General features: G+C 43.9%; 1 protein-coding gene across 1 annotated transcript in view; it reads left to right on the top strand.

Moving 5' to 3' along the window:
* LOC122559238 (collagen alpha-1(VII) chain-like) overlaps nt 1-12282 on the top strand; it is a 135765-nt gene that overhangs the window by 47912 nt on the left and 75571 nt on the right. Inside the window, exon 3 of the mRNA XM_043708619.1 lies at nt 7183-7363. Coding sequence (XP_043564554.1) covers nt 7183-7363 — 181 coding nt within the window. The remainder of the gene's footprint in view (nt 1-7182; nt 7364-12282) is intronic.

Here is a 12282-nt window from a genome sequence, read left to right as displayed (position 1 = left end):
AACTTACTAACTGTACCTCTTATGCTCGCATCCAAATCATTTATGTAAATGACAAAAAGTAGAGGACCCAGCACCGATCCTTGTGGCACTCCACTGGTCACAGGCCTCCAGTCTGGAAAACAACCCTCCACCACCACCCTCTGTCTTCTACCTATGAGCCAGTTCTGTATCCAAATGGCTAGTTCTCCCTGTATTCCATGAGATCTAACCTTGCTAATCAGTCTCCCATGGGGAACATTGTACGCTCCTAGTTTGTGACTTGGCAAATGTTACCACTTTCCAGTTGAAACCAGCTTCATCTTTAATTATGAATGCAGATAATTAATTTAATTATAATTGGGAACACTTTTTTAAAAACTTTATATCCTTCTGGACTTAATATTTGAGTTGAACAACTTCAGACCAAGAACTCTAATTTTGATATTCACACCTGAATCTTCCCCAAAAGTGTCTGTATCTCTGTTTTTGCTGGTTTCGCTTTCAGTCTTTACTCTGTTGTTAGATCAGTTGGCTGGATAGCTGGTTTGTGACGTGTGGATTTAATTCCTGCACTGGCTGAGGTTACCATGTAGGTCCTGCCTTCTCAACCTCTCCCTCTCAACCTGAGGCATAGTGACCCTCCGGTTAAACTCACCACCAGTTCTCTCTCTCTCTCTCCCGAATGAGGGTATCAGCCTAGTGGTAAGTTTACATTTACACTGGACCTCCATTTTCCATTTTCTACAACCTTTACCACTCCCTTCGTCTTTAGTTCTCTGGATGACACCTTTTGATCTCCCATATTATTCATTCCCTGATCTGCACTTGTGTTCCGCTTGCTGCTCTACTATGACAGCAGCATTGAAACGCACAGCTTTTTCACCTGTCTTCAGCTCCTATCACACTTAAAACAATGACTGTGTTTCTCACTGCACAGAGACTGCCAAACCTGCTGAGTTTCTATGGGACTTTCTGTATCTACCCCATAACTTGTTTCACTGCAGAGTCTGCTCTCTTGTGTGTGTCTTAAACTCTCATGCATCGTTTCGGGATGTTATGTAAGAACCTTCGGACCCTGGAGCAACTCTATGACGATGTTACAGAGCTACTTCCCATCTGACATAACTAGTACAGTTGCCAGAGTTAGATCAGAGCTGGTCATTAGATTAACGTTGGTATGACAAATTAATATATGTTTCATTATTCATTATGGGATGTGGGCATCATTGGCCGGTCAGTGTTTATTGCCCTATCCTAGCTGCCCATGAAAAGGTGGTGGTGAGCTGCCTTCTTGAACTGCTGCAGTCCACGCGCTGTAAAGTAGAGACACACAATGCCATTTAAGGAATGGATTCCAGTTGAGCCGGGGCAGGTGTCAGATCTTGCGGTGCGAGAGCATTTTGGGGATAGTGACCACAACTGCCTCACATTCTACATAGCTATGGACAAGGAGAGAAGCAGGCACAATGGGAGGATATTTAATTGGGGAAAAGGAAACTATGATACTATCAGAAGTGTGTTGGGAAGCATGGACTGGGAGCAATTGCTCCATGGAAAGGGCACTATAGTCATGTGGAGACTGTTTAAAGAACAGTTGTTGCGAGTGATGCACAAATGTGTTCCTCTGAGACAGGCAAGAAGGGGTAAGATAAAGGAACCTTGGATGATGAGAACGGAGGAGCTTCTTGTCAAAAGAAAGAAGGCAGCTTACGTAAGGTGGAGGAAGCAAGGGTCTTACTCAGCTCTAGAGGATTACAGGCAGGCGAGGATGGAGCTCAAAAATGGTCTGAGGAGAGCCAGGAGGGGGCACAAAAAAGACTTGGCAGGAAGGATTAGGGAGAATCCAAAGGCATTTTACATGTATGTGAGGAATAAGAGAATGATCAAAGAAAGAGTAGGGCCGATCAGGGATAGCATGGGGAACTTGTGTATAGAGTCTGGGGAGGTAGGGGAAGCCCTAAATGAATTTTTTGCTTCTGTCTTCACGAAAGAAAAGGACTTTGTAGTGAATGAAACCATTGAGGAGCAGGTAAGCATGCTGGAACAGATAGAGATTGAGGACGTTGATGTGCTGAAAATTTTGACAAACATTAAGATTGACAAGTCGCCAGGGCCAGACCAGATTTGTCCTCGGCTGCTTTGGGAAGCGAGAAATGTGATTGCTTCGCCGCTTGCGAAGATCTTTGTATCCTCGCTCTCCACCGGAGTCGTACCGGAGGACTGGAGGGAGGCAAATGTAATTTCTCTCCAAGAAAGGAAATAGGGAAATCCCCGGCAATTACAGACCAGTCAGTCTCACGTCTGTTGTCTGCAAGGTGTTAGAAAGGATTCTGAGGGATAGGATTTATGACCATCTGGAAGAGCATGGCTTGATTAAATGTAGTCAGCACGGCTTTGAGGGGCAGGTCATGCCTCTCAAATCTTATTGAGTTCTTTGAGGATGTTACTAGACAAGTTGATGAGGATCGAGCGGTGGATGTTGTGTATATGGACTTCAGTAAGGCATTTGATAAGGTTCTCCATGGTAGGCTCATTCAGAAGGTCAGGAGGAACGGGGTACAGGGAAATTTAGCTGTCTGGATACAGAATTGGATGGTCGATAGAAGACAGCGAGTGGTAGTGGAAGGTAAATATTCTGCCTGGAAGTCAGTGATGAGTGGTGTTCCACAGGGCTCTGTTCTTGGGCCTCTACTCTTTGTAATTTTTATTAATGACTTGGATGAGGAGATTGAAGGATGGGTCAGCAAGTTTGCAGACGACACAAAGGTTGCAGGTGTCGTTGACAGTATAGAGGACTATTGTAGGCTGCAGCGTGACATTGACAGGATGCAGAGATGGGCTGAGAGGTGGCAGATGGAGTTCAACCTGGATAAATGCGAAGTGATGCATTTTGGAAGGTCAAACTTGAAAGTTGAGTACAGGATTAAAGACAGGATTCTTGGCAGTGTGGAGGAAGTGGGATCTTGGGGTGCAGGTACATAGATCCCTTAAAATTGCCACCCAAGTGGACAGGGTTGTTAAGAAAGTATGTGGTGTTTTGGCTTTCATTAACAGGGGGATTGAATTTAAGAGCCGTGCGATCTTGTTGCAGCTCTATAAAATTTTGGTTAGACCACACTTGGAATACTGTGTCCAGTTCTGGTCGCCCTATTATAGGAAAGATGTGGACGCTTTGGAGAGGGTTCAGAGGAGGTTTACCAGGATGCTGCTTGGAATGAAGGGCTTCTGTTACGAAGAGAGGTTGACTGAGCTCAGACTTTTTTCATTGGAAAAAAGAAGGAAGAGAGGGGACCTAATTGAGGTGTACAAGATAATGAGAGGCATAGATAGAGTTGATAGCCAGAAAATTTTTCCCAGGGCAGAAATTGTTAACACGAGGGGTCATAGTTTTAAGCTGTTAGGCGGAAAGTATAGAGGGGACGCCAGAGGCAGGTTCTTCTCGCAGAGTTGTGAGAGCATGGAATGCGTTGCCAGTAGCAGTTATGGAAGCGAGGTCATTGGGGATATTTAAGAGACTGCTGGACATGCATATGGTCACAGAAATTTGAGAGTTCGTACATTAGATTTACCTCACATGAGGATCAATGGTCGGCGCAACATCGTGGGCTGAAGGGCCTGTTCTGTGTTGTACTGTTCTATGTTCTAGTTCTATTTAGTATAGAGATAGATAGGTTCTTGTTTAGTAAAGGAATCAAGGGTTATGGAGAGAAGGCAGGAGAGTGGGGTTGTGAAACATATCAGCCATGATTGAATGGTGGAGCAGGCTTGATGGGCTGAATGGCCTATGTCTCATGGTAAAGGTAAAAACAAGGACTGCGGATGCTGGAAACCAGAGTCTAGATTAGAGTGGTGCTGGAAAAGCACAGCAGGTCAGGCAGCATCCAAGGAGCAGGATGGTGTATGGTCTCATGGAGTTGAACAGAAGTGTAACCTTGAAGGCTATTCTTGAACCCAAAGTCTCAGGTGTGTCCCTAAAGAACACAACAAGATACAACTCACTTTTTTATTTCACTTTGATCCCTTGTGCCCAGTTCTACACAGAATTGAATCATGGAATTCAGTACAGAAAAGGCCCATTGCTCTGTCAAATTTGTACTGCCTCAAATACATTAAATCTGCACTAATCCCACTCACCATCACTTGACCCATAGACTTGAATGTCATTATCATTCATGTGCTCTTCCAGGTCCTAAATCTGATGTAACTCATGCAGATAACTTAATGGTAAGGCTCTGGGGAGTGTTGCTGAACAAAGAGACCTTGGAGTGCAGGTTCATAGTTCCTTGAAAGTAGAGTTGCAAGTAGATAAAATAGTGAAGAAGGTGTTTTGTATTCTTGCTGGTTACTGGTCAGTACTGTACAGGACATTGGTTTGGCCACTTTTGGAGTATTGCATGCAATTCTGATCTCCCTCCTACTGGAGGGGTGTTGTGAAACTTGAAAGGTTTCAGAAATCATTTACAAGGATGTTGCCAAGTCTGGAGGGCTTGAGGTACAAGAAGAGGCTGAATATGCTGGGGCTGTTTTCTCTGGACCGTCAGAGGCTGAGGGGTGACCTTAGAGAGGTTTATAGAATGAGGAGCATGGGTAGGGTAAATAGACAATGTCTTTACCCGGGGTGTGGGGAGTCCAAAACTAGAGGTCATAGGTTTAGGGTGAGAGGGGAAGCATATAAAAAGGACCTGAGGGGCAACTTTTTCACGCAGAGGGTGGTACGTGTATGGAATGAGCTGCCAGAGGAAGTGGTGGAGGCTGGTACAATTGTAACGTGTAAAAGCCATCTGGATGGGTATATGAATAGGAAGGTTTTAGAGGGATATGGACCAAGTGCTGGCAAATGGGACTTGATTAATTTAGGATATCTGGTCACCATGGGCAAGTTGGACTGAAGGGTCTGTTTCTGTGCTGTTCATCTCTGACACTATAACTGAGGGGCAAGTTTTTTTGCACAGAGTAGCAGCAGTCTGGAACGCACTGCCAGGGGTGATGGTGGAGGCAGATACGCTAGAGGCGTTTTAAGGAACTTTTAGATAAGCGCATGGATATGCAAGGGATGGATGGATAGGGATCAAGGGCAGGCAGAAGGGATTACTTTAATTTGGTATCATGTTCAGTACAACATTGTGAGTAATTCCTGTGCTGTACTGTTCTGTTTTTATTTGAGGAGGCAATCATGGAGGTTAACTCTTACTATGAGTTCATCACATCTTGGCGATGCACTGGCTGTAATGCAAAAAGCATGATTACTAGGGACAGAAGGAAGGTGTGCTTTTATACTGGGTAGACATGATTCACACTTTTATAATCGTTATGACCCTTGGGTGAAACATGGCATTCCACCCATTGCACTATGCAAAAACCCATAAGGAATAGGAGCAGGAGGAGGCCATTTGGCCCTTCATATCAGCTCCCCCATCCAGTAAGCTTATGGCTGATTAAATATTGGTCTCAAATCTGCTTTTCTGCCTTTTTTTCTCCTAGTCATTGACCTCACTTTGTCAATAATTGGACTAACTTGGCCTTGAATATATTCAATGACTCCGTCTCCACAGTTCTTCAGAGAAAAAGTGTGGAGATTCACATAAGAACTAGGAGCAGGAGTAGGCCGTCTGGCCCTTCGAGTCTGATCCGCAATTCAATAAGATCATGGCTGATCGTTTTGTGGCCTCTGCACCACTGACTCACTCTCTCTCCACAACCCTTAATTCCTTTACTGTTCAAAAAATGGTCCATCTTGGCTTTAAAAACCTTCAATGAGGAAGGCTCAATTACTTTGTTGGGCAGAGAATTCCACAGATTCACAACCCATTGGGTGAAGAAGTTCCTCCTCAACTCAGTCCTAAATCTGCTCCCCCTTATTTTGAGGCGATGCCCCTAGTTCTAGTTTCGCCCACCAGTGGAAACAACCTCCCTGCTTCTATCTTATCTAGTCCCTTCATAATTTTATATGTTTCTATAAGATACCCCCTCATTCTTCACAATCCTCTGGGAAACGAAATCCAACTTAAACAGGAGATCTCTTAAAATGAAACTGTGACCCTGAGTTCTAGATTTCCTCAACACTGGAAATGCCCTGTCAGTGTTTAGGTTATGAACCTTTTTACATTGTTTCGTACCTCCATTGATCATGGGATTAATCTGTTCAACCTTTCTGCATTATACTGACCCTGATACCCTTGGTATCCACTTTAATTAAAGTCAGTGAACCTGAGTATTAGACTTGGGGAAGCTTATAATGGTCCACCGATACAATACCATCTGTACGTACATAGTCAACTGACCTGCCAGTTTCTGCACAGCAGATTACAAATCCAAAAGTATTTCATGAGCTCAGAATCAACAATTAATACCTCCCAGCATGTTACATTTTGTTTTATTCTTTCTTGGGATGTGGGCATTGCTGGCAAGTCCATAATTTTGTTGTCCACTCCCAATTGCCATTGAACTGAGTGGATTGCTCAGGCCATTTCAGAGGACAGGTGGGAGTCCCTCACGTTGCTGTGGGCCTGGACTCATACGTAACACTTTGAGAACTGAGACAAGGAGAATTTTCTTCACCTAGACAGGGGTGAGCCTGTGGAATTTGCTGACACAGAAAGCAGTTGAGGTCAAAACGTAGAATGTTTTCAAAAAGGAATTAGACATGTTCTTAGGGCTAAAGGGATCAAAGGATACAGAGAGTAAGTGGGAAAAGTGGATAATCTACCATCAACATATTGAGTAGTAGAGCCAGTTTCAAGAGCCGAATGGCCTCCTACTGCTAGTTTCATAGAATCATAGATTGCCTACAGTGTGGAAATGGGTCATTTGGCTAAACAAGTCCACACTGACCCTCAGTAACCCATCCAGACCCATTCCCCAACTACTCTACATTTACCACTGACTAATGCACCTGACCTACACATCCCTGAACACAATGGGCAATTTAGCATGGCCAATTCAACTATCCTGCACGTCTTTGGATTGTGGGACGAAACCAGAGCACCCAGAGGGGATCCACTCAGACAAGAGGAGAACGTGTAAATTCCACACGGTCACCTTAGGATGGAATTGAACCCCGAGTCCCTGGTGCTGTGGGCCACCACTGAGCCACCGTCCGTTTCTATGTTCCTACATTTTAGTCAGTCTTGGAAACAGCTCGTTAAAGTTGGAATGTTGGGGGAGAGATGTGCCAGAGTAACACTTGTCTCTTTCACATTCCAGTAATTTGCAAAAATGTCTTTGCTGCTGATATTGTCTACCTCGTCGATGGCTCCTCGAGCATTGGAAGAGTCAACTTTGAAGAAGTCAAAGATTTTATTGAAGCAACCATTCAACCGTTTGTAGATGTAATTAGTCAAAGTGCGGTCAGAGTTGGCCTGGTACAGTACAGTGATGACCCAAGGTAAGATGCCTCACTCCTCATTGGTATTGTTTCTGATGGGAGATGGGTTTTGAATGCCAACACTGAATAGTAAACTTGTGTAACAGTGGTAGACTCGTCAACTTTAAGGGCATTTCAGTTGTCATTGGATAGGCATATGGACGAAAATGGAATAGTGCAGGTTAGGTGGGCTTCAGATCGGTTCCACAGGTCAGTGCAACAGCAAGGGCCAAAGGGCCTGTACTGTGTTGTAATGCTCTATGTTCTGTGCTGCTATGCTCATAGGAAAAATGGGTTGAGGAATATTTGCCATGGTGGTGCCGCGGTAGGTATGATCCTTAACAACTCTAGAGTTTATGTAATGTCTTTCACACCTTTAAGACATTGCAAAGTACTTAACAGGCAATTGGATACTTTTGAAATGCACTTGTAGTTTTCACAAAAGTGAAACATATGAGGCAATTTGTGCCCAGCAAGCTCTCCAGAACAGTCAATATGGTCAACTGGGCCTGTATTTGCCACAATTCAGAACAATGAGAGGGGATCTAATAGAAACCTATAAAATTCTAACAGGACTGGACAGACTACATGCAGGAAGGACATTTTCCCCCATTGGGGGAGTCTATAACAAAGGGTACACAGCTTCAGGATAAGTTCAGACTGCTTAAGAAAGCAGGAAAAGGGTCTGCGATGTCAGTGGAAGAGCACTTTGAGGACAGTGATCATGATTCTATTAGTTTTAAGATAATGATGGAAAAGAATAGACCTGATCTCAAAGTTAAAGCTCTAAACTAGAGTAAGGCCAATTTTGATAGTATTGGGCAAAAGCTTTCAAAAACTGATTGGGAGAGATTATTCACAGGGAAAGAGGCAATTGGAATGTGGGAGGCCTTTAAAAGTGAGAGAATGCGAGTCCAGAGGCAGTATACACCTGGCTAAATCCCCAGGTGAAGGGCGAGGGTGGTAGGTGTGGGGAACACTGGATGACTGGAGAAATTCGGGCTGAAAGCAAGAATGCTGGAGATCAGTGGGTCAGGCAGCATCCAATGAGAGAGGCAAGCAAAAGTTTCAAGACTCTCTGGTTAAGAAAAAGGAAGCATGTTGCAGGTATAGACTGCTGGCATCGAGTTGGACCGAAGGGTCTGCTTCTGTACTTTTCCGTTGTATGACTCTGTGACTGAAATGAGAAAAATTTTAACTGTGGGCAGCACGGTGGCACAGTGGTTAGCACTGCTGCCTCGCAGCGCCAGAGACCCGGGTTCAATTCCCGCCTCAGGCGACTGACTGTGTGGAGTTTGCACGTTCTCCCAGTGTCTGCGTGGGTTTCCTCCGGGGGCTCTGGTTTCCTTCCACAGTCACAAAGATGTGCAAGTCAGGTGAATTGGCCATGCTAAATTGCCCGTAGTGTTAGGTAAAGGGGTAAATGTAGGGGTATGGGTGGGTTACGCTTCGGCGGGTCGGTGTGGACTTGTTGGGCCGAAGGGCCTGTTTCCACACTGTAAGTAATCTAATCTAAACTGTAAGGGCAATGGAACTGTGGAGTGCTGTGTCACAGAAGGCAGTGGAGGCCAAGTCACTGAATATATTCAAAAAGGAGATAGGGTTTTTTTTTAAGAAGTTAAAGGCGTGAAGAGGTGTGGAAAGAAAGTATGAACATGGAATTGAGATACAGGATCTGCAATGATCAGATTGAAGGATGAAACAGCTTTGAAGGGCTGAATGGCCTACTTCTGCTTCTAGTTTCTGTTTCTAAAAAGGACTTGCATTTATACAGCATTTTACATGACCACTGGATATCTCAAAGTGGTTTACGGTCAATTAAGTGCTTCTGAAGTCTAGGCACTGTTGTAGAAATGTTGTAATCTGTTTTAGTGATGTGGACACCCACTCAACCTCAATCCATCTGGGAACTGTTTCTCAGACAACTCTCATTTCATTGGTACTTCTAATACCTGGCTAAATCCCCAGGTGGGCAGCACTTGTTTTCTGATTTGTATTCTATGTTAATCGACCAAATTTTTTTTTTCGGTTGCTCCTTGACATTAGAACATTCTTAAATAATTCACTGCACTTAGCAGTTTTATTCCCAATTGCCCAGAAGTGAGCAGCTCCAACAGCACTCATGAATCTTGACAATATTCAGAATAAAGCAGCCTGCTTAATTGGCCACCTATCCACCACCTTCAACATCCACTCCCTCTGCCACTAACGCTCAGTAGCAGCAGTGTATACCAACTACTAGGTGCTCCTTGCAACAGCACCTTCCAAACCTGCAATCCATCTGGAAGGACAAAGGCAGCATGTACATGGGAGCACCACCAAGTTCCCCTTCAAGCCACTCACTATCTAGCTTTAGAAATCACTGTCCCTTCAGTGCTGGTTAAAAATCCTGGAATGTCAGTCTTAATGGCATCATGAGCGTCCCTACACGGCAAAGACCTAGTTGCTGTGATGCATCTTGTAGATGGTACACAACGCTGCCTCAGTGAAATGCAAATCATTTCCTTGAACTGTTCTGCTGTTCAGTTTCCCTGAAATAAATGAAGCATTCTTTAATTATTACAAGACCTTACAGATGTTTTTGTAATCTGGATGCTTGCAAATGCTTTAACCACTTCCCAATCATCTGGGCAGAGGCCTTTTAATGATCTTTACATCTGCCCTGCCTTAATCATGCTTACAATGTCATTTTTGTGGTTTGTACAAAAGTGTGTGAGCCAGTTTAACAAAAAGATGATGCTAATGGTTGTACTGTCCCTTTAGAGATCTGGAGAGACTTGTTGGGGGGGAGGGGGTTGTGCAGAAAAAAAAAGCAAGGTTGGGTTACTTGGAGCTTTTTTGGGCTTTGGAGATGTTTCTGACAGTAAAAGGATTTTGTTAGGAGATAAGAAGCATGCGGCCACTCGAGTCTACTTTGTCATTCAATACGATCAAGAAGGATATTGTAGCTTAATGCCACATTATCCCTTAATCCCTTCAATTACCTCCAGTCCCAAACATCTGTCTGTCTAAATCTTGAATATGCTCAGTGATTGAACACCATCGTCCCTCTGGGCTACAAAGATTAATAAACTTTTGAATTCTCCTCATCTCGATCCTAAATGCCTGACCCGTTATCCTAAGACTGTGTCCCTGCTTCCACAGCAACTACAGCCATTTGTATTTTTGTAGCGCCTGTAACATTCAATTGCACCATTCCCTGGCACTTCACTGGAGCGTTACAAAGCAAAACTTGACACAAAATTACGTAACAAGTTGAAAGGTTGGATGTTGAAGCACTTGGTCAACAGGGCAGGTTTAAATGAGGGACAAGAATTTCAGAGTATTCTGGAGTATCCCAAGTGGGCAGCTGAAGGTGTGCCCGTCAATGATAGTGATTGAAATACAGATTCTCTGGAGGTCAGAATTTGGAAGAACTGAGATTGTGGAGCTGGACAAGGTTAGAGTTAGGAACCTTGGAGCAGGAGTAGGCCATTCAGCCCATCAGGCTTGCTCCTCTTTACGGTATGATTATGACTGATCATTCATTTAATCATAGAATCATACAGCACGGAAACAGACCCTTTGGTCCAATCATGCCAAACATGATCCCAAAATAAATTAGTCCCATCTGCCTGCTCCTGGCCCATATCCCTCCAAACCTTTCCTATTCATGTCCTTATGAAAATGACTTTTAAACATTGTAACTGTACCCACATCCATTACTTCCTCAGGAAGTTCATTCCACACACTAACCACCCTTTGTGTAAACAAATTTGCTCCTAATGTCTTTAAATGTCTCTTCTCTCTCCTCAAAAATGTGCACCCTAGTCTCGAACTTCCCCATCTTGGGGAAAACACAGCTACCATCAACTCTATCTGTACCTCTCGTTATTTTATAAATGTCTATAAGCTTGCCTCTCAATTTCCTACACTCCAGTGGGGGGGAAACAAAAACGTTCCAGCCATTCTTTATAACTCAAACCTTCTATATGCGGCAGCATCACTCCCTTTATTCCCACTGTATCTCCATATGCGTTTGCACGTTGATACACCAGACCACATTGCGAGCATTTAGGGGAAATGGAACGCTGACTGGGTGACCAGTTTGAAAAGCGGTAAATGCTGGCGACAAAAACAACCCTGACTTTTTTGTTGCCTGCCCCTTTAACACATCATTGTCTTTCCTGACCGAATCTGTCTCGGACTTCCTCCAGTGCATGCTGGACAAACAGCATCTAATTTTCTGCTTGGGAAGCCTGCATCTTTCTGGACTCTATCCAGTTCAATAACTTTGGGGCTTGAACATTCGTATATTATGCTCCCTTTGAAACTTGTCCTGATTGCCAGGTTAAAAGATTCAACAACCTTTCTCTTTTGTAGCATTTTTTCAAAAAAGTATGTCATCTGTTGCTGGGCCGGTTGGGTAATGTGTCTGTGTGTGTGTGCGCTTGTCTGCTTGCTGTCTGTCTGTCTGTGTGCGAGTGCGTGTTTTGTGGTTATTTAGAGGGATAGCATTTAAATATTTACGATTTGTACATCTGTATGTTATCCAATTCTTGCATTTGTATCAAACAGGTTTTGATGATAAAGCCACAATTGCATCCATTAGGAAGGTTGATGTATCTGGTAGTTTAATCTCCCCATTTGGTAACTGAACAAAGTATTTTTTATTTTGTTGTGATCCATGGAGTAGTGGGACAGAAGAAAGGTGCACTCCTCTGCCTTGGTTTTAACAGAATAGGGAAGCCTTTTTCCAGGGGAACTGATGGAATTGGTGACTGGGGAATGGTGTGGAGATTGGAGGTAATGCCTTCGGTCTTCCCAATATTGGACTGGATGACCTTCCTGTTTTATTCAATACTGGACGTTAGATAAGCTGCCATGTAACAACAGTGACTGGGTGAAGGGTGAGCAGAGCACACATAGAACATAGAAAAGTACAGCACAGAACAGTCCCT

Source organism: Chiloscyllium plagiosum, chromosome 18 (assembly GCF_004010195.1).
Source record: "Chiloscyllium plagiosum isolate BGI_BamShark_2017 chromosome 18, ASM401019v2, whole genome shotgun sequence".
Classification (NCBI taxonomy): Eukaryota; Metazoa; Chordata; class Chondrichthyes; order Orectolobiformes; family Hemiscylliidae; genus Chiloscyllium; species Chiloscyllium plagiosum.
This window is presented reverse-complemented; position numbering and strand designations above follow the sequence as displayed.